We start from the raw sequence: 27,867 nt of genomic DNA, 5'->3' as shown, positions 1-27,867 counted from the left end.
TTATCAATTTAGGCTGAGATTTTTTTAAAACCTTTGAGACCATGCTAGTTTGAGACTTTCATAGATATCACATAACTCCGCTTGGAGCACCGAAGTAATGTCGGGTGACTTATTGAAACCCAAAATAAAGTTATTTTGGTTGTTGCAAAAGATATCTCCTGTTGAACTGACATTGTTTATTAGAGATACCGCACCATCGGTATTGACTCTGACCAACATTCTCGAGGGAGCTCTCGTTGAATATTAAAATAGTTTTCCTTCGTGTTCAAATTTTCTTATTGTCTAAAACTAAAAAAAATTGTTTATATTTTATCATTTAAATAAATGGTTAGATAATGATGTGTCGCGATATCATTGAATTAGAATAAATATTTAAAAATCGTTAATATGATACTATACCACATTAATATTTAAGTTCATATAAATATACTATGTTAATTTTTACATTAATTATTAGTTCATTAATAATTTTTATCGAGAGAATAATTATTTTATTTAAAAATAAAATATCAATAATTAAGATATTTTAGAAGATAAAAAAATATTTTTCAATAAAAATTTAGTATTAATTTTTACATCATGCCAAATTAAAAACAAATACATGTAAGAAAATGACCAAAAACGTAAAACCAAACTGAACATTGAAGATTTTGATTGCATCGAGTAGTCTAATGTAAAAACCTTCAAAAAATAAAATAAAAGATTACTTTGGAGAAAAAAAAGGGTAAAACAAGAACAAAGAGAAGTTGGATCATTTTGCAGCTTCCCCACTTTCACTTCACACGAGAAAAAAGACAAGCCGTGAACAATTAAAGCACGGATTATCAAAACGACAAAACTTCTTCCTCTGTTCATCTTCATATCTGGTAAATTATCGTATCTTATTTTATTTTATTTTATTTTATTCATCCTTGTTGAACATGTTCGAATCTTAAAAGACCCTGGCAATATAATGGTTGAAGTTGTCCCTATTTGTAATGAAAACCCAGATCTTGTTTTGAATGGGGTTCATTTCTTTTTGGTTAATAGACTTCGGAAGTGAACTTTTTCTTTTAAATTTGGATAGAAAATGGAAAACCCAGAATCAAATCAGCTTCCTGAAGTGGATTCATTGCCTGATGGTTTTTTTGAGAGTGCTTCAGAGATTTTGGCTCCCAAAACTCCGATTGCTGAACAGGAAAAGCCTTTGCAACCTGATTGTAAAGAAGATGATTTAATTTCCAGTCAGTTTGGAGCAAACGAGGGACAAGAACAAATAAATTTCCCTGTGCCATTGTCCGAGGCGGATGGTTTCAACGGATTATCTGACTCGGTAGAAGGTACATTAGTTGGTCTCGTGTCGAGCAATTCGGTTTCCGAGGCTGTCAAATGCAATGAGGTGAAGGAAGTTATAGGGGAGCGTGAAAGTACAGAAACATGTAATTTTTCATACTTTTGAAGAAAAAAAATTCACAATGTCCTGTTTAAATTTCATTTATGAATGTTAGGGCAGTTTTTAGGGTTTTAGTGCTTGTTGGTGGTTGTTTTTTCACAGGCATTGAAGGAGGATCGGAAATGAACTCGACTACTTTGAAGGGTTCGTCTTCATCAGAGAGCGTAGATTTGCTGAAGAATAAAAAACCAGTTAGTAGTTTGTTGTACTTTACTAAGTTCTTTCAAATTCTTATGCTTGTAGTTACTGGTAGGGTTTAGTATGAGCATCAACAGTTTGAGTTTAGTAATGACTATTATATTAAAGGTTCAATCAAGTGATAGTCGATATTACAATTCGGGTGAGTGTTGGATATGGGTATGTCCCACATGTGTATGTTCAACTTTTTAAAGTTTTTTCATGTATTTAGAGGGCCAAATCTCAGTGACATGTCCAAATATTCATCTTTATATACTTCCACTTTGATTTGAGTTGAGTAATGAATATTATTTTTAAGTTTTAAAGAAGTGGTCATATAGTTATTTATTGTTTGTAAGGAAAACATATTTTCCTTTGTTTTCTTTCCTCTGTCGGTTCTTAACGTTTGACCTTTTCACATGCTTTTTCTTGATGACAATTTTTTCCGCAACCCAGGATGATCTAACTAATGTTTGTTTAGGAGAAAAAATGAATGTCGTGTCAGATGAATAAGCGGTTTGAAGAATTTCAGAATTTTATTTTTCACTCCACTAATCTATTTCACTGAAGTGTTTCATATATCTCCATTTTCTTTAGATCCCTTTGTATGATTGGAAGAACTCTTTACATGCAATGGTGATGGTTTATCACTATGCCACGCATTTTCAAGAATATTACAGTCGGTCTGTTGATCTAGGCTTAGTTTATACTGAGTTTATTTACATGTGCATATCTTATATTGCTTTCACCCAAATATAGTGAACTCACAGTAGTCTTAATTGGACGATTTATTATCAGGAAACTACAGAAACCAAACGCAAGAATGCAAAACGTACATTCAAATCAGAAAAGGAATTCCTTGAGTTCTCTTTGAAATATCAACAAGTTCTAGCAGAAAGAGATGCTGGTAAGTTGAAATAACATTTATGAGTTATGATGTCCGAAATGTCACTTCCATTTGATTAGATGAATATATATAGGTCTAGCTTCCCTGCTCTGCCAAATTTTCAGTTCATATCAGTAGTCTAATTTGTTTTGATGTAAAGCTATGTTGCTCTGATGCTTTTTTTTTTTTTTGAAATACCCGTGACCTACTCCAAAAATGTGAACATGCTCCTGTCGGACACACACCCATATTCTAGTCACATTCTAGTCCGAAAAACATAGATATGAACTACTATTAGTCTATTATGCTGCCAAGAATGATACTTATTCGGTAAGTTTTAATGCTGGTTTTTATTTCTGCATGTAGATGTAATTTCATCTTTCTACATGTTATGGTCACAAATCCAAAATTTACATCGGCCAATATTATTTCTTCTTTTACTTAAAGATTTGAGTATCAAAGATTGAAAATGAAAAAGGTTGATTTTCCATGAACGTGATTAGAGGTAACTATTCTCTCAACCATCTTGACGTAGTGAACTGTGGCCTAATGATACCCAATTTCCAATAAACTTAACTTAGTGTCGTCTCTTGTAATGAGTTATTCCTTTATGATTTCTATTGCACTTTAATCTTTCATTTTCTTTCCTTCTTTTCTTAATTGTTTTTTTTTTATAAAAATGGGAGGTCTCATTAATTTTCTTAATTGTTATAATGAGGAGAATATTCTTTTGACTTCACAAGGCACAAATATTTTCATTCCATGGATTTGTTGACCAATTAAAATTTAGATGCAGGTGGTGCATGTTAAGAGTCAAGCAAGTTTTGTATGATATAAATATCTAAGAGGCAAATTTGACATTTATATAAAATTTTATAATTAAAACGTTTCTATGCATCTTTAACATGATGGAGAATAATTTTATTTTATTTTCTCTTTTCTTTTTTTCTTTTTCCTTCTGTTGAAGCTATTGCTGTTCGAGATAAACTTGAATCACTTTGTAGGGAGTTACAACGTCAAAACAAAATGTTGATGGTATGATTCTCCTGGAATACTTTATTTATTTATTTATTTATTTTTTCTTAGTATGTTGATGTTTGAATAAGGTTATGAGTTATGGATCGACCTTGAAATTAGTCTCCTTTTATTAATAATCCTTCCATTTTTGTGGTTTGGGCCATTTATCAAGCTACTAAAGATACATTGTTCTAAATTTCTTAAGATAAAAGGGGTGAGTCGTGGAGTAAGCCAGTAAATGCAGAAGCATAGAATTCCTTGCACTAGGTTAGATGCAACTTGCAAGTATATTTAATTTCTGAGATCGCCCATTGCTGCGTCTGAACATAATCTGTGCAAAATCTTCAACTTGCATGACAAAGTGGTCTTTGTTCATCTTGGAGTTGTTTTTCATAATTTCTTTTATGAAGGTTCTGATGGCTTGTTCATGATTTCGCAGGATGAATGTAAACGGGTATCAACAGAAGGACAAAACTTAAGACTGGATTTATCAGCCCGGTTCCAAGATGCAATCAAGGTTTGATATCCCCATTTTGATTTTCGAGGTTATCTTTTGGATGGGTTGCCTTCCATGCTGCCTAGCCTGGCAATATCTAGTTATGTTACTTCACTATTTCTTTCAAGTACCCTTGTCCAACATTTATATCCAATGCATTTTCAGACAAAGGTAGGGGCATATGACCCTTTATGGAAAAACTTGAAGGAAAAAATAACTGAACAATCCCTCTCTCCGTATATGTGCGCTAATTTGCATACCCATGTTTGTGTCTGTGTTTGCTTCTAATAGCAAGCAATTAGATACGAGTTTTGGCATGTGCAAAGTGTAAATGTTTCCTCAACTTTGGATAACTTTGCGGAAACTTATTGTTTTTAGTTCCTTTTCTTCATTTCTTAGATATTCTACAATTAATTTCATTTTTCTCCCTCTTATAGGATGTCAGCAATAAGCTCGAAGAGCAGAAAGAAGATTGCCTATCTCAACTGAAGGAGAATGAGATGTATGAGACTAGAAATCTTATCAAATTGCTATATTCTTTTCCTCCTTTGACATCTGTTGAAGGATGAAGAAACCCGACCGGACTGGTTGGTCAGACTGTTTTAATCAGGAACCGGATGCCTGTCCCGTCAGGTGCTATATTGTTTTAGTGCCTGCCCTTTTGTTAATCGTAATTGTTTTTTTGGGGAATTGTTCATATATAGGTTAAGAAATAAGTTGAAGGAATTTGCTGATCAATACGCTCTCTCTGAACAACAATATCAGCAGAAGGTATGGTTTGACATCCTGGTATATCTAAGGTTTTTCATATTGAAATCCCAATCAATTCTATTATCAAGACTGTCAGCTTTACTCTTATGTTTCGGGCATTGTATGCACAGCTGAAGAAAAAAGCACTAGAACTACAGCTTTCGGATCTGAAAATCAAGCAACACGAAGAGAAGTTGATCCAGGAACAAGCACAGATGAAAGTATATGCTGAGCAAGTGTCGCAGTTATTGGCAACTGAAAAGAATTTGCGGATGCAGTTGACAGCTGATGGAGAAAAATTCCAACAGTTTCAGGTCAAATTATTTCCATTTCACTTTTCATCTTGGTTTCATTCGCAGCTTTTTGCGTTTAGGCTGATGAATAGAATTTCCAGTATTTGAGTGTTTGTATCATTTGTCTCGGATGGCTGTACTTCGAACGTTGTCGGTTAAGAAGTATTTTGTCGACAGAAAAGTAGTGATATCTTACTTAAAGTGCTATCATTGACAGAATAGTAGTGCAATGCCTTTTTAGGCAATTAAGAAGTGATCTCTATGTTACTCAGACTTGAGGATGGGTGTCAGATTCAAGTATGTATTGGACATGTGTATGCTCTATCTTTCTATTTTTGACGAGATAGCAATCCCGTACCCATTTGCTAATATTTTTTGGACATGGATACTATAGGTAAAATGAAGAGTCGGAGTGATATAGAGTGATACATCTTTCATGTTTGAGGTTTTTTCCTATAGATATGCTTGGACCTTGAATGCACTTCACTCTTCCAATTTCCTCTCTGTATTGACTGCCGAGAATCTCAGCCTGAGATGCGGCACCATTGCAGTCCGATTTGTGTTTCCATGTCCTTTTGATATGCCGTTGATATTTATCTCTCTCATCTTCATGACGTTTGAATTTATTTTTAATTCAGGATGCATTGGTAAAGAGCAATGAGATGTTTGAAACATTTAAGCAAGAGATTGAGAAGGTATATGTACCTTTTATCCTTGAGAGGCACTTTCCTCAAAGCTCTACTTTTTGACTTTTTCTATTGATATATCTACGATTGCCATTTGCGGTTGTCTTTTGTTACTTGGACTCGGGTGTGAGTGTTGGATGTGGGTATGTATGTGTCTTATACGGGTATTTTTGGTGGGTCATTATCCTTCTATCCATGTTGAATACAGCCATACAGGTGTCAAATATGTTCATTTCAAGAAAAACTAAGAGTCGGAGCAACATAATGGTTGCCTATGCTGCTTTGGCTTTTCATTTTTCTTTAAATATTTGTGTTCAACACTCATATCAGATGCATATCTAGACATTGGAATAGGGATATTAGGATCCTCCAAGTACAGGGAGAAACTTAGAAAAAAGTTAACACACCTGTGTGAGCCACGTCGGACACATTTGAGTCTAATTAACATACGCAATAGCTTATTATGTTATGATTTTGAAGTTACCTACTCCCCCCCCCCCCTTTATGTACAAATGTAGATGACAAAATCAATCAAGCAACTCAAGAAAGAAAATTTGTTCTTGAAGAGCAAATGTGACAAATCAGATGTTACTCTCATAGAACTTGTGGAAGAGGTAAATAGTTTTGAAATGTGTCGTTTTTTAAGCATTCATTCACCAGAATTAGTATCTATATCGAAAATGCTATCGAGCACTCACTCGTATCTTTGCTTGAGCAGCGTGAGCGATTGAGGAAACAACTGGAGAAGACAAAGAATCAGAAAGAAAAACTCGAATCGTTGTGCCGATCTCTTCAAGCCGAGAGGAAGCAAAGCTCCAGCTTGACCAACGGCTCAAACTCAGTGGCAGATCAAATGTAAACATATATGTACGACAAAAAGATATGGATGCAATATGTGAAGTATGATCTAAAAGCTACTGCATCTCTTTTGAAGAATTTTCTGAGTGTATGCACATTTTGGTATATTATTTGGTGTAACAGTATGCATCATTATTGTATTTGTGAAGAACTACCTCTTTAGCTGGTGGATTTCCTTGTAGGGTTATATAATTTCCTACTTTTTACTTATGTTACTTTTACCCAGAAATTTACACCACATGAGAATAACACTATTTAACATGAATTTTCTTCAGGAATATAGAAAAAGATTAAATTGAAATAACTTGTATTATAATTGAAAGTTTAAGGATTAAATTGATTCGAAAGATATATGATCATATAAATAATAGCTAATTATAACTAACAGCAGAAATACCTAACTCAACCTAAACGAAGAGAAAGAAAGCAAGAAAAAACAATAATGAATATCAGTTTTCTTTTCCATTTTTCGAACATTGATGAATTTTTAATTAAATATGAGATATTTATATGCTAAATTTTATTTTATAAAAATCTAAAAACTATAATTAATATAAAAAATCATTTCATCTGACATGAATACTTTTTTATTATCTTCAAGATTTAATTGGATTTCATAACTATTAAAACATAATTTAAAAAAATAGATTTGTCTAATAATTAAACACGAGATTACAAATATTTATTTATTTATAAATTATAATTATTGATTAAATAAGTTTTTATATAAAATATTTTGTTTGGTGTGTGAATATAACACAAGGACATGTTTTTTTTTTGTTGTCGAAGAATATAACACGAGGACATGTGAAAGTATGGGCGTGGGACTTATCCACATGAAACACGAGCTTTAATTTCTTTTAAAGTCAAATTATAATTAATTTTCTAAGAAATACACTTCCTTTGTTTTTTTAATTTATTACCATTTATAAATAATATAATTCATAAATTCGACACTTAAGTTAAACTATGGCCGCCACGCGCAAAGGTTGACCAACTCCTCCAGCCCACAAAGGCGTGTGCTCAAACGTCGACGTTTTCACTTTCCAGAAATTATTTTATTTCCTTCTTTCTTTATTCATTTCTCCTTCTTCTTGTTGATATCGTAATTGTAATTGCCAGCTGAAAAAGGTACGGATTTTTTTCTTCAGATTTTTTTGTAATATATTTTACTTAATTTCATCGCTTTATCTTTTCGAATTCTTAGATGAGTTGTGTAGATTTTTGGTTTTCTTAGCTTTCATGGTTTGTTCTTATTATTTTTAATGTTTTCTACTGTTTTTTTGGGGAGGATTAAGCTAAATTTTGTTCTTTTAGGGTTCATGTATGAAATTATGACGGTCTGACTATTGTTTGTGAATGATCTGAGGAGTAATCAAGAATTTTTTATTTTTTAGTAATTTTTTTAGATTTTTCTAGGTTTAATGACAGATTATTTTTCAAAGTAAATTCAGGATTTCTATTAAAATCTGTTGGTTTACTTATTGGCTATATTTTAAAATGATTTCAGTTACATATTTTACTGGTTTTTGTTCTTTGGTCTTCATGGTAATTATTTTTATTAAATTTTTTCGTCTTTAAAAGAGTAATGTACAATCTGCTGTTTAAAAACTTTGGCTTTATTCCCAACTGATGTGACTAAAATAAGAATGTGTGATTTTGATTTAAGATCTGAATCATATCGTTTTTTAATTAATTTCCGAGATTTGATCCTTGTTCATGTGTGATTTTAGTAAATTCCATGTTTTTTATAACAGTTGAGGTTGTGATTTTAGTTATGTTTTCCATAATCTGCTGTTTAAAAGCTTCAGTTTTTATTCTCAACTGCTTAGACTTTGATTAAACATATTTGATATTTCTTTAAGATCGACTTATATTGATTTGTTGGGCAATTTTCTCCCATCATTCTTGACCGCATTGGCTCAATAAAAGATGTTTGATTTCGGTTTAAGACTTTTTCGTGTCAATTCATGGTGTAATTTTCTGGCTCTAATATTTCATTCACAAGTTGTTTTGTAATTTACATGTGTTTGACAGAGCCGAAGTTGGGATTTTCATAATGTTTTCCAGTCTGCCGTTTAAAAGCTTCTATGTTTCTTATTGTGTTAGGAGTGCTTTACTTTGACCTGATCAATATCTTCGATTTTATTCTGTGATCAACTGATACCATTTCCTCACTGGACCGTTTAGATATGCGGCTCTTGTTCTTTGATCTATAGTTGCTCTTGGATTGTTAACATTAACTGTTGATTTATGCAGGGTTCAATCAATTTTTTCTTGATAGTTAACTTGTTTTACATGGCGAGTCATATATTAACCTTAGCACTTTTAAGATTTTATTTCAAATGTTTAATGGTTTTGTTCAGATTACGCTCGAAATGGATTTTCTCTTCAGAGGCCTAAATGAGGATTCTTCATCTTCCCAAATGGACATTCTCAGATGTCCATTTTTTGAGAAACATTAACGAGCCAACTAACTTTTCCTTCTCGACTGTCATGCCTTTCGCCATGCCGGTATGATTTTGTGTCTGTCTTGAGCTTTATGCTAGTTGGGTCTTGTGTTTTACTTGAGTTCTCATTAGGGTTTTATTTCTTGGCCTAAGGTTCGAGGAGCCAAAGGTCCAATATTTGAAGATGGTCCCAATTTCGACATGGCATTCAGGCTTTTCCATGGACGTGATGGAGTAGTTCCGCTATCTGAACGATCCTCCTTGCGTATTGAGAAAGCAGATATTGAAACAACCCCACCGAAGTTCAATCCTTTGGCTGCAAAGGCAGCCACCATTAGTCTCTCATCATTTGGACCAGGAGGGCCTTTCAGTTTTGATGCATTTTCTAATAAGTGGAACAGTCAGAAAGGAAAATCAAAATCATCCAAGAAAGAGTCTTCTTCACAGGTAGTTGAACATCTGATCTTTTCATTTCTTGACGTTAGTTTGGACCTGTGAATTCAAAGTTAGAATAATCAACAAATTTACTGAAGATTTTGGATTATTGTTTTGACATCATTCCATCTAATTTTCAGGGAGGAAATTCGAATCACGAAGCATTGGGCAATGAATGGCTGCAAAATGGGAACTGTCCGATTGCAAAGTCGTTTAGGGCGGTTAGCGGTGTTTTACCACTAGTTGCTAAGGTTCTTAAGCCACCTCCAGGGATGAAATACAGGTGCCCACCTGTAGTTGTTGCTGCTCGAGCAGCACTAGCACAAACCGCGTTTGCCAAGAATCTCCGCCCGCAATCCTTGCCCACAAAAGTACTGGTGATCGGGATGTTAGGCATGGCAGCAAATGTTCCGTTAGGGATATGGCGGGAACACACTGAAAAATTCTCACCATCTTGGTTTGTGGCTATACATGCAGCCGTTCCATTCATAGCCATGCTTCGGAAATCCGTCTTGATGCCGAAAACAGCTATGGCTTTTACCATTGCAGCATCTGTATTAGGACAGGTTATTGGCTCTAGGGCAGAACGGTCCCGATTGAAAGCAGTAGCGGGAAAACAGTTAGGTATCGAGGGATCATCGGTTTCCGTCCGTGGTGCAAATCAGTCAGACATTGTTGCCGTTAAGAACGGGGATTGCAGGAAAGATGTTGAATGGGATCCAGTCTCTCTGCAGGTGGCAATGGCAAGGCCATCTTCGTCCACCGAAGTTACCGCCATTACTGCATGATAGTGTAATTCTGTTGTGTGTTTAAAACAAAAGTTTAATGTTGTGGACCGTATGCCGTATTTGTTTTCTCGTGTTCCTTTTGGGAACCAGACACCATGCTTTGTTTCGGCAAAAAAATCATGCAGGTAATAAAAGATGCAGAAAGACATTGTCTTCGTATAGGGTATAATGTGCTCCTTTTTTGGTTTAAATTAAAAAAAATCAACTAAATCTACCGGTTTCAGTTTAAGACATTTTTCTGTCATAAGATTAGTTTGTTAGTTATTGTCTTTTGGATTTTACAACCAAAAACTGATTTTCATATTGATTTTAATTATTTGGTTAGATCAATTTTGTTTAAAAAAAAAATTAAAGACGATGAAATCGATTTAATAGAAAAACCAAATGCTCACCAACTTGTAAAAAATAACGAAATTAAGAACTGTTTACTTTTGTTTTTTTAAAAATAGTTCCATAACCGGCTGCATTATGCACTTTCACAAGGATAAAAAACCACTGCTAAACTGATGGATTAATTTTATTCGAAAATTCCATCATTCATTTCTGACCATTGACTTTATCCGGTTTATCTTTTCAAACTTTATTCGATGGAAGGCCGACCCAATCAAACAGTGGACAATTCATCGACCTCGCCGCAGCAGCATTGGCTCCATGCAGCAACCGCTGCATACGAACAACCCGTTTCCGCTATCAATGCCGTCGACGCCACTTCCGCTACTCAAAGGCACGGAGATAACTTTTTCTACTTTCCATTTATATATATATATATGATCTTTTCTACTGCTATTAATATATAGATAAAATCGTCTCAGTGACAAAAAATACCTTATAATATACGATTTTAACCAATTTTTTTTGAATTTACCAAAATGACCAACAAAACCGCAATGCGAAATAAAAACCGCAAAGCGATCTCCAGAATCGCAAATCAGTTCCCAGAATCGCAACGCGATTATGAAGAATCGCAATGCGATAGTACAAATTCGCATTGCGATTTTCCATAATCGCAACGCGAATATGAAAATCGCAACGCGAACATATAAATCGCAACGCGATTCTGACTATCGCAACGAGTATCCGTAAAATCGCAACGCGTATCCGTAAATCGCAACGACAATACGTAAAATCGCAACGCGTATCCGTAAATCGCAACGCGTATCTGTAAATCGCAACGAGAATACGTAATCGCAATGCGTATCCGTAAATCGCAATGCGAATACGTAAATCGCAATGCGAATACGTAAATCGCAATGCGAATCTGTAAATCGCAACGAGATTCTGACAATCGCAATACTGAATTTCAAATTCGCAACTCGATTTCTGAATTCGCAACAGGTTTTAATTTCGCAACACAAATGTTTTGGGTATATAGCTACGCAGCAGCAGCAACTCATAACCTAAATCCCTAGATCGCAACTCATTCCATCTCCATCTATCACTCTCTCCAGTGACATCCGTTCCTATATCCAACGACATCCTTCCCCATCCGGCAACAGGTTTTAGTTTCGCAGCTCGTTTGTTTAGTAAATTAATTTACAATAATGAAATCATCTAATGTTGATCATGTTTGGATAGATTTATGTTTTGGAGGGTCATGGGAGAATGTTAATGGTGTTTTACAATATATGCCTTTACCCATGAATCTTCAACTAAAACTGTCATTAAAAAAGTTAACTTATGAAACTCTAATGTTATGTGTTGCAAATAAATTGAATTTAGAGCCCCTAAGTGGATTTAGGCTATCTTATCAGAGAAATGGTAAAGTTTATTTGTTAACCGACAATGAAGATGTTGAACGATTCATTGCTTACATTAGTGTTTCAAGTGATGATGTTACATTGTGTGTTGTTAAACCTAGAAGTAGTGAAGTTGGGTCAGTAGCGGGTAGTAATCAACTAAGTTTTTCAACCCAGTTTATGGTGCTCAAAATTTAATGGTTCCACCACAATTTCATCACCAAGCAAATATTGTTTCACCACATTTCCAATACCAAACACAATCTCAAAACCCAACCTTTCCCTAATCCAAATCCCAATCAACTTTCAGCACCAAATTCCGGTTTTCGTATTGACCAGTTAGACGATGATGAGCCAACAGAAAAAATTGTGAGTACTAGTCAGTATTCGAAATTTAATCTTGGTCAATATCCGGACTTTGATCTTGGTCAATACTCGGATTTTGATGATTTTTCAGAAGAAGAAACAGACCCTGCGTGTAATGATTTTGATATTGGTTAATACCCGAATTTTGATGATGAAACAGCTGTTGCCGAGGAAGATGTTGTTGATGATAATGAGGAGGAAGTTACGACTGTAAATGAACATGTTGAACATCCATTCTGTAATTCATATAACACTGAAGAAGAAAAAGAAGAAGAATAAATCCCCAAAGAAAAGTCCCCGAAGAAAATGCCACGGGAGTATAACTGGAATATGCCAGAATTACTTCCGATACCGGAAGAAGAGTTGGTAAAGATAGCAGTTGATTGTTACACAAAAATTATTCGTATCAAGAAAGATGATTGTTTTGATACAAATGAAGACTTGAAGATAGCTTTGTATACGAAATGTGTGGAAAGATGGCTATCATTAAAGTTAACAAATCAAGCAAAGATCGTTTCGAAACAAGGTGTATGATTGACAAAAACTGTATGTGGCGTATGATTGCAAAGAGGATAAAAGATTGCGAAATGTTTCAAGTTAGGACTTTTATTGATAAACATACATGTTCAAGAACCCAAGTTTTTCCACACCATAGACAGGCAAACAAAAAGGTGTTGGGTGGTTTTCTGGCTGAGTTAATGTTTTTGAATGGTAGGGTATATCGGAGACATGAAATTATGACTGACATGAATGCTCGGTTCAAGATTAGTATCTCATATTCTCAAGCTTGGAGAGCCAAATGTTATGCCTTGGAATTGTTGAGGGGGTCGCCAGAAGCATCGTTTGTCCAATTGTCGGCTTATTGTCACAATTTAAAGCTGAAAAATCTTGGGTCGGTAACTCATATCAAAACAGATAGAGATGGACACTTTGAGTTGCTGTTTATCGCCATTGGTGCTGCGGTTAGTAAATCAATATAATTTTGTTGACTCATTTTTGTTAGTTACATGCATTTCACATTTAAATGATTATATTTCTTGTGTATATGATTTTGTAGATTCGTTCGTTTATTAATTGCATGCGCCCAGTTATTATAGTTGACGGAGCACATTTAAAAGGTCGATACCTTAGAGTAAACTTATTAGCAGTAGCCATGGATGTTAACAATGGGATACTACCAATAGCTTACGGGGTTGGCAAATCTGAAACCTCTGATTCATGGACATGATTTATGGGGCATCTTAGGGATTGCATAGGTCCTATTACCAATCTGACAATCATATCTGATAGGGCAAACTCAATTGACAACACTGTTAGAAGGTGTTTCCCAGATGCTTTTCATGGACTTTGTGGTGTTCATTTGTATAGAAATCTAAAATCAATGTCTGCTGGTATAAAAAATCACAAATGGACATACTGGAAGGCTGTAAAAGCTTATCGGGAAGTGGATTTTAATAAGCATATAAACTGTTTAAGACGTGTTTTGCCTCAGTGTGCTCAAACACTAGAAGATGTCGGGTTTGAAAGATGGTCAAGAGTACATCAACTTGGAGCAAGATATGGTTTCATGATGTCTAATAGAATCAATCAACGCTCTAAGTCATCATTCCCGAAAATTACACATTACTATGTTAATGGAGTTTTTTCGAGCCTCTATTCAACAGTGGTACTACAAGAAAAGAAACCATGCAGATATTATTTCTTTAAATTCGTAACTTATCATATATTTTTACTAAGTATTATTTATTTAAATTTACAGGAACATTGGAACATCATGTTACACCATGGACAAAAAAAAAGATAACGAAACATGTTGTGAAGTCAACGTCATGAAGAGTTGAACCATGTTCAAACACTTTGTTTGAAGTATTGGATAATAACTTAAATGGGCTTGTCGATCTAAATGCAAAGACGTGTATTTGTATGAAATGGAAAACATCTGGTTATCCGTGTGGCCATGTTATAAAAGTTTCTCTTCATCTAAACCAAGATGATTCAAGCGCATACGCTATGGATTGCTACACTACATAAGTATATCGACAGACTTATGGCGAGATTATCTACCCTATTCCACATCCTTCTGAGTGGGACATACCAGATGACTTACAAACAGTTTTGTCACCAGCCATGGACAAAAGGCTACCTGGCCGACCAAAACGTCACGATCGTATGTCGTCTAAGGGTGAAGAGAAGAAGAGATCGACATGTAGTCGGTACAAGGAAAGTTGTCATACAAGGTTGACATGTGGATCATCAGTGCCATCACAATCATCTTTTCCTCTACCAAAATATGGATCCTCATCAAAATCCCAATCACAACCGGCTTCACCTTTTGGGACTGTTAACTTAGGTGATTTTTAAATGCAAACGTTGTATTATGTGTGAACTTTTAACATTTTCAGTTAGGCATGTATTAGTAACTTGAGTTTGAACATTGCTATGATAAGTTCAGTTGTTATCACTTATTAGACATTCATTTGACTATCGCAATGCGGAATTGACTATCGCAACGCGGAAATTACTATCGCAAGGAGAGAATCGCAATGCGAAATGAAAATCGCAACGAGTGAATCGCAATGCGAAAATGAAAATCGCAATGCGAAATTTTATTTTCGCATTGCGATTCACTCGTTGCGATTTTCATTTCGCATTGCGATTTTCATTTCCGCGTTGCGATAGTCTGTTTTGCATTCAACATAATGCAGATTGAAATCAACAAATCAACTATTACATTTCAATCAATTAAACAAGCACAAATATTATGTACACATCAATTAAACAAATCAACATTTACAAATCAATTAAACAATCAAAAAATAATAATGAAATCAACTTTTGCACCCATACATCAATTTCACGCAGCTCACTTCAGGATTAACCTGCAGAAACCAAACATTGAATCAACAACACTTTTCTACACATCTAAAACCTACAAACAACAAATTATTGAATTCTAGCTACTTAACCAAATATTTTCAAACCAAAAAGAGCAAAATGTTTAACAACACTTGCATTTGACTTACAAATTGTTTATGGACACTTTCATAACGCGGATGTAGGTAGGCAGCGTCTCGCATATATCGCTCTAGCCATAAAATATCGAAGCCACAAGCCTACTACACCTCTATCTCTATCGGTGGGAGGTAGAAAATGTGTACTTCCTGTCGTCAAACGCTCCAAGCACATGCATACGAGAGGACCACAATCCCCTTTGGCTTCCTTCGTTTGTTGTGGTGCGTCTCGTCTCTGCTAACTGTAATATTGAGCTTCTTTGGCTTCTTTTTTCCAGAACGAGTCCAATAATTTATCGCATCCAAGAATTTAGCCAAATGAGAGCTTCATCCCTTAATAATATCTCTTAAATCAGCCAATGATATGTAATTTATCATGTTGTCATATACTATTGCCTTAAGGGATGGGAGCTGAAGCTCGACGAGAAGCCAATGTTTACTTTTCAAAACAGGGATAAACACATGCAATCATAAGTAATAATTCATTCATTTGCGCACTTATTTATGAATACCTTTAAACTCAATCTAAAATAAATACTAACCTTATCGACCTCCCACCATGCAGGATAAAGTTTAGCTTGTCCATTGCCCAACATAAATGATTCATCTCGTTGATTCTTCAAGTGAACGGCGTTAAAAGACGTCGGCATAATTGTATATCGTGTATTTCTTTTATTTTTCTTAAGTTTCCTAATTATTAGAAGACGTGACACCCACGCATCGATATGCTGTTTTACAAAAAAAGACATATATTAGTGACTTACATAAATTTTAAAAAATAATAATCAAATTGAAATATAAGAAAAATATAAGACTTACATAAATATTAGTGACCCACCCATCGCCACGCAAACTTTTGCGGTCATCAAAGGCAGACGACAACTTAGTCCAGGTAGCTTTCCATTTATACGAACCCCACGGAAACAGATTCCATGCATTTAGGTCCTCTACCAATAATATTAGCTCCTGAGGAATAGGTTGTCTGGCCTCTCTGCCTAAAAAGCCGGCAACCAAAAGTACTAGAAGGCATACTCGGACAACATTGACGTCATTCATCAGAGTAAAACCATCTTTCTTATTAAACAATTTCTTCAGGTCTTCGACGTGTAAGTTCGGCTTCTCTATTGACTCATCAGGAAAAACCCGGGATAACCATGATGGGCGGGTGATATGACGAGTGTACCGGCCTACATCATCGTGTCCGAATCGTAGACCAGTGATTAAGCAGAACTCCTTCCGCCCAAAACAAGTATACGCAGGTGGAAAATGAACCAATCTCTTCCTCACCATGTTGTATACTGTCGGGTAGATCGCTAGTCATGGTCTGAAGCCATAAATGGGTCAAATTAGCATCTCCACCCAGATACTGTACTCTCAGCCATGGCCCGAAGCAGGTTTCCTCAAATAATTTTCTTTGTGCAGATGAAAGCTTCGAAGCAATTGTAGTGGCTAGGCTAACTTTATTCCTTAATGTCAATGAAGCCGAAAAAAATTTCTACAAAAACAATAAACATACCAAGTTAGATATACCAAAAACTACACTGTGAAGATATACCAAAAACAATAAACATAAAGAGTAGTAGTTTATTATTGAAACTAAAATTTGCAACACTGTTTTGTCTTTTGGTTGAAATGAAAATCGCAACGAGAGAATGAAAATCGCAACGCGGAAATGACTATCGCAACGAGAGAATAGCAACGCGAAATGAGAATCGCAACGCGAAATGAAAATCGCAATGCGATTTTGGTTTCGCGTTGCGATTCTCTCGTTGCGATTTTCATTTTGCGTTGCGATAGTCAATTTCGTGTTGCGATTTTAATTTTCATGTTGCGATTTTAAGTTTAGAAACTATTCTTCTTCTGCAAATTGAAACTTTAATGGATTGCATTACTTCAACCAAAAGACAAAACAAAGACAAATACTAACTTCACAGTGTTAAAGACTAAACAGTTTAGCAGTATTGGCAGCAATCGAATGAATTTAATAAGAAATCTAAGTGAAATGGTTAATCTATTATTGAAATTATCAGTAAACTTATCATCAATTTCAATATGAAAAACCTAAAATAATGCAAAATTTTCAAAATAAAAATAATTAAAAAAACTAACCCTCGGAGGTTGATTTTCCATTTCTGAATGATTGTGAGGGATTTCTGACCGTGAATGGTTGTGAGGGATTTCGCCGGAGATGGGGACGGAAATCTTCGGAGATGGGGACGGATTTCGCCGTAGAGAGTGAGAGATGGAGATGGGACTGAGTTGTGATTTTTTTAGGTTTTAGGTTATGAGTTGCGATTACGGGATATACTGTGAACGGTTCAGTGTTCCGATAATTTAATATTCGTGTTTGGAATTTGAAAATAAAATACGCGTAGCGATTATAATGGCGCTTTAAAAATCGCGTTGCGATTTTCGAATACGCGTTGCGATTTTACGTATTTGCATTGCGATTTACGGATACGCATTGCGATTTACGGATACGCATTGCGATTTACGTATTCTCGTTGCGATTTACAGATACGCGTTGCGATAGTCAGAATCGCGTTGCGATTTATATGTTCGCGTTGCGATTTTCATATTCGCGTTGCTATTATGGAAAATCGCAATGCGAATTTGTACTATCGCATTGCGATTCTTCATAATCGCGTTGCGATTCTGGGAACTGATTTGCGATTCATGAGATCGCGTTGCGATTTTTATTTCGCATTGCGATTTTGTTGGTCATTTTAGCAAATCCAAAAAAAGTTGGTTAAAATCGTATATTATAAGGCATTTTTGGTCACTGAGGCGATTTTCTCTAATATATATTGTTTTGCAGGCTTCAAAAGGAGCTGATGGATCTCATGGTATGTGATTCTTTTCTGCACTTCTACGTTCAAAATCATATTGTGTTCGTATATTGTGTTGATCTGCAGATGTGTGGAGGGGATCTTGGGGTGTCGGCTTTCCCGCAAGGTGAAAGCATTTTTACATGGATCGGCACAATCGAGGGCGGAAAAGGAACAATGTATGAAGGTTTTGTCATACAAGGTTTCCTTGCATTTCATGTCGGACTATCCTTTCAAGCCACCTCAAGTGAAGTTCGAGACCATTTGCTTCCATCCCAATGTGGATCAGTTTGGTAATATCTGCCTTGACATTCTTCAGGATCAATTCCACTTTGTATATATGGTTTTTGTTTACCTTGTAATCCAAGTTACTCATGAATTCATCGTTTATATATTTACAGGATAAGTGGTCCTCTGCTTATGACTGTAGGACCATTCTTTTGTCTGTTCAAAGTCTACTGGGAGGTATGATTGCTTTCCCTACTTGATTCATTCTGGCTTACTCGCATTTGTGTGTGTAGGGTACGGGTATATATCCGATATGTTTATGTCACTATGTTCACTTGTTTTTGAAGCTTTTCCTCGTATGCATATATGTATTCGACTTTGTATACGCCAAGTAAAATGAAGAGTCAGATTAATATAGATTTCGTCTACGAAACAGATTAACTCGTTGTTCTGCTGATTGTTTATGAACTTCATTACACGCAGATCCGAATCCCGAGAGTTCACTCAACAACTATGCCGCGGCACTTTGGAACAATAAGGAAGGTAGAACAACTTTCATAATGCTATGAAACTTAACTGTATTGCTAACTTTTTCCCTCTTCTCCAGATTACAGAAAAATGGTTCGAGCACGGTATTTTGGTGGGAAGCATTCGCGAGCTAATACGCAGAATCCGTTCTTCGATTCCATATCGGACCGGCATGTTTGTTTTATGATGGAATTTTCTGACGAACCTTCGATGTAAGAGCAATAAAGACTGGGAATTCAGTAGCAGTGACCTCAATCAATGTACATACGAATAGTTACTGGATTTGATTCTGTGCCTTATTACGAAAGAAACACAGAGAAACTTGAATAAATCTGAGAAAAAAATAATTAATTTCGATTTTAATAATGTTAAAACTGTATCCTTAAATTAAGTGTTATTGTACATAAAAATAAGTTGGAACTAACAATCTCCAAAATGTTATAGTCAATTGAATCTTGAATTAAGATTTAGTTCCCAACTTGAACATTTGCAAGCACTCGTCATTTATGCCCAACTTGTGCTCTGTTTTAGTATAAAAAAACCTTAATATTTAGATTATAATTAAGTTGACCGACCGGATCAAATGAATAGCTTAATCTGTAAACATATCAATAATTAATTGAAAAACTAAAAATCCGTATATAACATGAATCTCATTGGGCCAATGAATCTGCACATGCAAGAATAATTGGATTATTTTTTTTAATCAATACCATATTATGTGCCTTATGTTCCCATTGACTAAATCTTATAACAAACACTTTGTTTTATTGAAATTATTACTCTGTTTTTCTTCTTCATGAAATTGCAAAGTTAAGTACAGTTATAGGTTATAACTTTGGATTATTTATGACTGATTATTTATAGTTTATTTCTTTTGCTTGTTTTTTTTTTGTTTAGATTGATTGATTCGATGAGTTGAGATATAATGGAACGAATTATAAAGAGACAAAAGAATGATTAATTCAATACTAAAGAATGCAGAAAAAGAAACAACTCTAATTTCTTTAAAGTGATTGATATTTATCTGATTTTATAAAAGATTGCAGTGGAGACATGGGGACAGAAAACCAGAATCAAATGGACCTACATTACCCTATGTTACCTCCCTTGCATACAAATGCAAGCTCTTGTGTTTTCAAGCTTTTTGCTTGCAGTTACTCCTTCCCATTCTTATTATTAATCAAATTAAACTTTCGATTTTATCACTAATAGATTGCCTACAACAGAAAAAAAAGGGTTTTGAACACGTCATTGTCAAATTCTTACTCTAAAAGTATGGGTAGATATATGAGTTTATATTAGGATGAATGAATTTTAACATTTTAGAAGAGGCGAACTTGAAATTTTTTAAAGATATCAAAATAAATTAACAATAAAAAATATAATAAAAATATTTAAAAATATATGATAGTTTAAAAATTTCAATTTTTTTAAAAAACGACTACATCCAACCGTCCTTCGACTTGATCTATCCCTATATCCGAGGGAACATTGATAGATTCAACTTTGATAATAGACTTAACACAGTATGGATTTTCAAGCTGCGTGCAGATTATATTCCCTTTTGGATTCTAATAAATTACTTTTATCAAATTATCTTATGTATATCATTTTTTATAATAAGGTTCATTTGGTTCACGGAATGTAAGATTACCAGTGGGAATAAAAGATTATCAGGGAATATGATTACTGGGAATGTTGTATTTTGTGTTTGGTTAGTTTAGTAAGAATGTAAGATTACCGTGTTTGGTTAAAGAAATAAAAGATTATTGGAATGTATATTTGACCAAATTGTCCTTATTATATATTTGTATAATATTACAAATTGTAAAATATTTATATATTTTCTTTAAAAAATTAAATTCATAATATTTATATAATTTTTTTACAAAATTAAAAATATAAAAAAGGCTTAATGAAAGGGTAAAAAAATTTAACCCCTGAACTTCATATAAAATTTTAATTATATATTTTTTTTTGTAAATCTAAAATAATTTAAGGATAAATTTGTAATTTAACCTTCGTAGAATTTTTATTATTCAATGACAGAAGAATGATATATTTTTGGAAAATAAAATAAAAATTTAAGGGCATTTTAGTCCAAAACGACGGTAATGTTACAATACATAAGGGAATGGAGGTAATGACATTCCCGATAATATACCCCAAAAAAACTACTATTGGTAATGAGATTCCCATCTCATGAAAATCTCACAATCCTTGAACCAAACACCCCCTAAAGGTATAATTTTAAATAGAATCAATTAAACTGTTGAGTTTTTATATTATTTTAACCTTTTTAGTTTAAATTTACAAATATTTAACTTTATAAATTTAATTGAATTTTATATTTTATTAATAGATAGAAATATTATTAAAGGATCCGTATTCAGAAAACCCGGCCCAATTTCAGGTCCACAGAGATCTGAATCTTGATTTGCAGATTAAATATTGGATTTACCTATTTAGTAAGTCAAACACTAATCTGAATCTCCATTATTATTATTCTTAGAGAAACCGGTAAATAAAAATGGCTGAAGCAATGCTTACTCCTCACAATCACAATTTCAACTCCGCCATTAAAACACCTCACTTGCCCCAAAACTTCTCTTCTAAAAAACCCAAAGATCAACAATACACATGACAACCACAAATGGCTACTTCGTAGCACCCGTTTCTTTCTTCTTCATCGTTGTTTCTTCCTTGCTATTTGTTACAGCTTTTGGCTATGGATCACCTGGCCCAATCGCGGCTGCTTTCGGAGAAAATGGGTTTTTTTGCGCCATTGAAGCCGGCGGGGAACAAGAGATCATTTGTTGGGATAAAACCAATAAAACATCTTCAGTTTCCTCTTTTGACTTCGTTCCTTCCATGGCGTCTCTCTCCGGCGGTGAAGGGTTTCTCTGCGGCATTACTGCGAACAACTCGCAAGCGTTTTGTTGGGATTCCTTGGATTTTGGTACAAACCTTGTTCCTAAAGCTTTTAGATATAATTCTTACTCACAGATAGCTGCTGGGAGAACTCACGTTTGTGCTATCAGAGGGTTTTATTTTTCAAGAACTGGCGATTCCGGTTTTGTGGATTGCTGGGAATTTCATCAAACGCTTGGTAAAAGTAATTTGACTATGAGTTTTGTTGGTGATCATTATGCCAATAATGTTTCTGTTAATAACATTGTTTCTGGGGATGGTTTTAGTTGTGGGGTTGCTAAGGAAAGTGGTTTGATCTTTTGTTGGGGTCCAAAATCCAGCAACTTGGGAATTTCTAATGCGTCTAGTGAGTTTGAGGTTTTAGCTTCTGGGAAAAGTTCAATTTGTGGGGTTTCTAAGATGTCTGGTGAAGTTGAATGTTGGGGTGATTCGAGTGAGTTTGATCTCCCACCACGTAGGACTCGGTTCACTAGTTTATCGGCTGGCAGACAACATTTTTGTGGCATTCGTGAAGATGATCATGGAGTGGAATGCTGGGGAAGAAGCATTAATGTTTCTTCAGTTCCAAAGGCTTCTGGTTTTTTGGCTATTGCTTCATCGGACTCCACAATTTGCGGGGTTCGAGAAGTTGACTTGGTTCTTGATTGCTGGGGGACAAACAAGCAGTCTTCACTCGATTATAGTCCACCTTTGCAGCTATGTAGCCCTGGTGTGTGCTCTCCAAGATCATGTGCCAATGGAAATTTTACTTTCAATGCAAGTATCCTTAATGAGCCGGAGTTGACATCCTTATGTGCTCGGAATGAGTTGAAGATATGCTTGCCTTGTGGGGCAAATTGTTCCAAGGGCTATTTCCCTTCGAGTACATGCAGTGCCAATGCAGATCGAATATGCACTCCTTGCTCACTTTGCCAGAACAGCTCTTGCTGGGATGTATGTGGACTTTCGTCTGAGTCTCAGCAACAAAAGCAGCTAGAGATTAAAAAGTTGGTGGTCATCATTGGTTCTTCTGTATTGGGCTGCTTATTAATTCTAGTTTCTTGCTGTATTTTTACTCGAATCTTCAAAGTGAAAAGTGAGGGCAAACGTAGAATTCAGTGTTGCTTTTGCATAGGCAAACCAGTTGCAGAGGCTGATCCCAATCCGAATCCACTTCCGCCTTTATCCTTAAAGACGTATGTTGGGGAGACGCAAGTTTATAGGCTTTCAGAACTGAAAGATGCTACTCATGGATTTAAAGAATTCAGTGAGCTCGGAAGAGGGGGCTTTGGTTTTGTGTATAAAGCTGTTCTTCCTGATGGTCGGCAAGTCGCAATCAAGCGAGCTAATGCTGCTACAATAATTCACACCAATAGCCGGGATTTTGAGGCAGAGTTAGAAATACTATGCAATGTAAAGCATACCAACATTGTGAACTTAATAGGCTACTGTGCAGAAATGGGGGAAAGATTACTTGTATATGAATATATGCCTCATGGCGCACTTCATGACCATCTTCATGGGGACCTCTCGCCATTAGGTTGGGACCTGCGATTGAAGATCGCATTCCAGGCTGCAAGAGGACTTGAGTTTCTTCATAATGAAGTCACACCCCCTATCACTCATCAAGATCTCAAGACTTCAAATATACTTTTGGACTCCGAATGGGGTGCAAGGATAGCCTATTTTCGGGTCGTAAGTGCTAATACAAGCACGGATGTGAGTGGGGATATGGAGGATGATGTTTATAACTTCGGAATCATTCTATTGGAGATATTAAGTGGAAGGAAGGCTTATGATATAGACTGCACGCCTCCAGAAGTTGTTGAGTGGACCCTGCCTCTAATAAGGAAAGGAAAGGCAGCAGCCATTATCGACCGGAACATTGCACTACCGAGAAATGTGGAACCGTTGCTTAAACTCGCGGATTTGGCCGAGCTTTCGTTGAGGGAAAATCCCAGTGAAAGACCAAGCATGAGCAACCTGGTAACTTCATTAGATCAGATTGTCAAGTGTGAATTAATCTTGTCATGAAAATTCATATGAATGATTCAAACATTTTTTTCCTTTTGTTTTTGCTTTGTCTCCTACCAGTTGGGGGGAAGAGATTGTAACTACATCATATTCCTTTTTCATTTGTTGAGAGTTAAAAAAAACAATAATTTCTGTTATCCAATAATATAAGCAGATTAAGCATTTTATATTTATTAATATACGGAATAGCTTTATAATTTAAAATCTGTTTCGAAGTTTGTTTTTTCTTAAACCCTATCTTTGTTATCCTTCTATTTTTTTAGATGCTTTAGCGTTTACCTTTATTAATTGTTTTATTCCATTATTTGAAAAAGATTTTGACCAATCAAATCGTATGGTATTTTTAACTGAAAAATGTTGTAGATTTTTTAAATTACATATTAAGTCACTTAGATTTTACTTTTGTTTAATTTAGTCCCTGAAATATTTTATTTAATATGAAACTGACCCTTATTTAGTTTTAATTTTATATTTTTATTTATTTTAGTCCCTAGAAATTATTTAATTCAAAATTAACCCCCATTTATTTCCACTTTTTATAATTTATTAAATTATTTTTAATTTGTAATATTTGTCTTCACTTCAGTCTCTTAAAATTTATTTGATCCAATTATTTATTTTTTATTTTTATAATTTTGTTCAATATTTTTAATATTATAATATATTTATTTAGTTTAACCTTTCAAAATGTATTGAAGCTGAAATTGACTCATATTTATTTCTATTTTTTATAATTTGATTCTTAACCATTGTTCAGTTTAGTCTCTAAAAAAATTAGTTATTGTATAATTCATTTACTTTTGTAAAATTGTTCTTAACACGTACAATATTAGTCTTGATCTAAATTGGTTATTTTAATTTCTATAAATTTGAGTATTAGTTTTGAATTTTAATTTGTGGCTAGGTCTAATAGAAAGAATACGACATTCTTTAATTTATTGAATATTCTAGATCGAGTTTGTTGAGGTTACTGACCTCCTTATTCATTCTTTTTTTGCATCCATCTTATAAGGTGAAATGGTTGCAAAATACATTAGGGTCTTTTGTAATTATCACTTTTTATATTTTTATTTGTGTAATAATAATATTTGTAGCATATACTAATAAATATAAATATTTTTTATTTAAAATATGAAAAAAACCCCCAAAATAATCCAAATTAAATTTAATCTCACATTCAAATTTAAAGCCCAAATAAATTTGAGCCTAACCAAACATCGATTGAAGCCCAAAACAAGTTGATCTAAAACTCAATTCCAACTTTTCACGCCCAAATTTAATTTAATTTAAAGCCTCTAGTTTGAGAAAATTTTAAGTAACTTGTCTCGATTCAAACAAGATTCGGTGTCTATATGGTGTTAAAATATGATATATTTAAATTATTGTTTTCTAAATTTTTATATAAATTTATACAAAATGATATTTTATTCTAATAATATTAAAATAGTTAAATAAATAATTTTTAAAATTAAGATTTACAGTAATCAGATTATATTTTTTAAAAGAAGCTGATGATTTTATTAAAAATAAAAAATATTTAAATTACAATGAAGGTTTACAACCACAACAGTAAAATAAACATATGATAAGAATATTTTCCTAAATACAATAAAACTATACAAGGAAAATATAAGGAAAATGTTAAAAAAAACTTAACCAGATAAACTCGAACAAGAGATAAATACGAATAGATCTAACTGAATCGGCAAACAAACTACAAAAGAGAATAAAGGTATTGAAAGACAACCGTAATACACAAATCAGAATTGAGCAATGTGAAAATACTATCCATGAACACAAATCATATATTCAAATTCAATCCGAAGGTCCAAAGCAGAGAAGATCATCATGATAAAAAATAAGTGTCATATTGATCAATTGTGACGATGTCAAATCCAAACATAAAAAAATAAACGAAAACAATTGTTAAACAACATAAAAAGTGTCATAAAGGTAGAAGAATACGTGTCAAAAAGGTAAAATCATTAAGAATAATAAAAAACGATATCCTATAAAAAAATTAAAGGAAAAATAATAAAAACCGACGATCGACAATCAATACCAAAACTAGTGTCACTATCGATCACAAAGATAAAAAAAAAGACTAACGGCAACTATAAAAAAAGAGAGAAAAAGAAAACAAACCCTAGTTGCTACTTTTAACTTTTTAATCAAACCACATATTTATATTCAATGTTTAATTTTTATTGATTGTTAAATGGTTTTATAAAATATATTCAGCACTTGAAAAAAATAATGGTTATCAGTTTATTTATACTTTGTAACGATTGATTCCAACTATAATATATAATTTATTTATATATTATACTGATAAAGTCGGATCATAATCATATTAATATGTTATAATTATAAAAGTAAATCATATGATTGAATACTTTCGTTTAAGTTTTATATACATTTTCTTATTGAATTATAAATACATAAGATTTAATTATTTTCTTTTTTATTTAATTAGAATATAGTCATTAAGTATTAATTATCGATAGAATTACTTTTTTTGTCGACCCTAATTTAATCGAAACTTTATTTTTAAAAGGATTTACATAATGAACATTGGGGGGGGGGGAATGACTATTCGTCTCTATGTTTAATGCTCTTTATGTTATTCCATCATTTTGTTTTGCCTTTAGATAATGCATTCTTATGCTTAAAGAACAAGATTGTTACTTTGAATGTCAGCATGAAATGGAATGATTAATGAATTTAAATGGGCAATGTTCAATGATCTTAATGATTATGTATGTTTATAGAATTGACAGCATCATTTAATTACGGGACCATTCCTTTTTAGATGTTGGAGTGGATATGATCATTTTATTTTAAACTGAACAAAATGAATCATAGCGATCCTCCTGTAGTATTAAGTTATCGATCCAACTGAAAGATTTCCGACATCTAATTTGGCGACTCTGTGAAAAGGATTTTTACAGATATAAAAAAAATGACTTTATTTTAATTTGATATTAAACCCTTTTAGTTTAACGATATAAAAAATTAGTACAATTTTTAATTTTTTTTATATAGGAGTAAATTTTAACTCTGTATTTTATTATAAAAGGACACTAGTGTTGAACGTCTGCCCGTGGCTATTGTCATTTAGGTGGTGTTTGTTTTTACAGAGATAAAAGTTCTGCAGTATGCGGATCACATCTGCAGGCATCTGCAGTAGAAGATATAGATCAAAAGTCTGTAGTTTGCAAGAAGAAGACTGTTCGTTTTTTAACGTCTACAGACTGTTAAAATAAACTGAAATATAAATAAACTGATTTTTTAAACTTAAAAGAGTTTTGCTATACTAAGATTTAAATAATTTTAGTTTTAGAATATTGAAATTTAAATAATTCATACAACTACAATAATATTTTTTTTAGAAAAATAAACACCACCTTATTAATTCTATTATAAGTCTCACATAATCACATGTATTATTAGTTTTATAAGTTTTATAGAATAAAATTTATAAATGATCATTAAATTATATGATATTTTTAAATATGCAATTATGTAATACTTTTAATTTTTTTAAATATATATTCATAATTTATTTTTATAATTATACGATATTTTTAGAAAATATTTTTTAATTTATCAAATTATTTTATGATTATTATTTTTTATTTAATTGTGATTATATTTTAAAATCTTAATTATCAAACAATGAAATCATTTTTTATTAAGCAATGTGGTTTAAATATTTATATTTTGTATAAAAAAAGTTAAATATAATTTAAAAATAACAAATCCAAAAAAATATTATATTTAAACTTAAATAAAAATAATTAAAATAAACATAAAATTTTAATAATATATAAAATAATTTATATGATATAAAATTAAATATCTATAATATAATATTTAATATTTAATTTATTTAAAAAATTAATATTAAACTTAATATCTATAATATAATATTAAAAAATTAATATTTAATTTA

At 33.3% G+C, this 27,867-nt stretch overlaps 3 protein-coding genes and 1 pseudogene across 5 annotated transcripts; all 4 read left to right on the top strand.

Moving 5' to 3' along the window:
• The first annotated feature begins 720 nt into the window (after positions 1-720).
• Positions 721-6,772, top strand: LOC120219154 (beta-taxilin-like). 2 transcript variants are annotated; one of them, XM_039216025.1, is made up of 12 exons: positions 721-866; positions 1,067-1,319; positions 1,535-1,623; positions 2,408-2,516; positions 3,463-3,530; positions 3,952-4,029; positions 4,446-4,510; positions 4,713-4,779; positions 4,890-5,072; positions 5,690-5,746; positions 6,256-6,351; positions 6,456-6,772. In XM_039216025.1, exons 2-12 carry the CDS (start codon positions 1,070-1,072, stop codon positions 6,594-6,596), a joined length of 1,203 nt encoding a protein of 400 aa, XP_039071956.1. In that variant the 5' UTR covers positions 721-866; positions 1,067-1,069; the 3' UTR covers positions 6,597-6,772. The 2 variants fall into 2 exon arrangements, with proteins under 2 accessions (XP_039071956.1, XP_039071955.1); XM_039216024.1 differs by having other exon boundaries at positions 1,067-1,418.
• Positions 6,773-7,640: 868 nt separating this feature from the next.
• Positions 7,641-10,429, top strand: LOC120219153 (annotated as a pseudogene).
• A 426-nt stretch (positions 10,430-10,855) lies between these two features.
• LOC120219188 (probable ubiquitin-conjugating enzyme E2 C) lies at positions 10,856-19,181 on the top strand. Its single transcript, XM_039216045.1, is given in 7 exon segments — positions 10,856-10,992; positions 18,200-18,227; positions 18,297-18,398; positions 18,400-18,543; positions 18,611-18,674; positions 18,921-18,980; positions 19,045-19,181. Coding segments are annotated over 7 exon segments (672 nt in total).
• Positions 19,182-21,498: 2,317 nt separating this feature from the next.
• Positions 21,499-23,953, top strand: LOC120219152 (serine/threonine-protein kinase-like protein CCR2). Of its 2 annotated transcripts, XM_039216023.1 has the most exons (2): positions 21,499-22,367; positions 22,401-23,953. In XM_039216023.1, exons 1-2 carry the CDS (start codon positions 21,609-21,611, stop codon positions 23,910-23,912), a joined length of 2,271 nt encoding a protein of 756 aa, XP_039071954.1. In that variant the 5' UTR covers positions 21,499-21,608; the 3' UTR covers positions 23,913-23,953. The 2 variants fall into 2 exon arrangements, with proteins under 2 accessions (XP_039071954.1, XP_039071953.1); XM_039216022.1 differs by having other exon boundaries at positions 21,499-23,951.
• The last annotated feature ends 3,914 nt before the right edge of the window (positions 23,954-27,867 follow it).

Source organism: Hibiscus syriacus, unplaced genomic scaffold (assembly GCF_006381635.1).
Source record: "Hibiscus syriacus cultivar Baekdansim isolate YM2019G1 unplaced genomic scaffold, ASM638163v2 tig00110204_pilon, whole genome shotgun sequence".
Classification (NCBI taxonomy): Eukaryota; Viridiplantae; Streptophyta; class Magnoliopsida; order Malvales; family Malvaceae; genus Hibiscus; species Hibiscus syriacus.
The sequence above is the reverse complement of the archived record's forward strand: the minus strand, read 5'-3'. Positions and strand labels throughout refer to the sequence as shown.

Excerpts from the sequence above, each read along its gene's own strand:
- LOC120219154 (XM_039216024.1), top strand. The coding sequence starts at position 1,070 with ATGGAAAACCCAGAATCAAATCAGCTTCCTGAAGTGGATTCATTGCCT. Across the intron at positions 1,624-2,407 it reads TGCTGAAGAATAAAAAACCA|GAAACTACAGAAACCAAACG; the intron begins GTTAGTAGTTTG and ends ATTTATTATCAG. Across the intron at positions 4,780-4,889 it reads AACAACAATATCAGCAGAAG|CTGAAGAAAAAAGCACTAGA; the intron begins GTATGGTTTGAC and ends TTGTATGCACAG.
- LOC120219152 (XM_039216022.1), top strand. The coding sequence starts at position 21,609 with ATGACAACCACAAATGGCTACTTCGTAGCACCCGTTTCTTTCTTCTTC.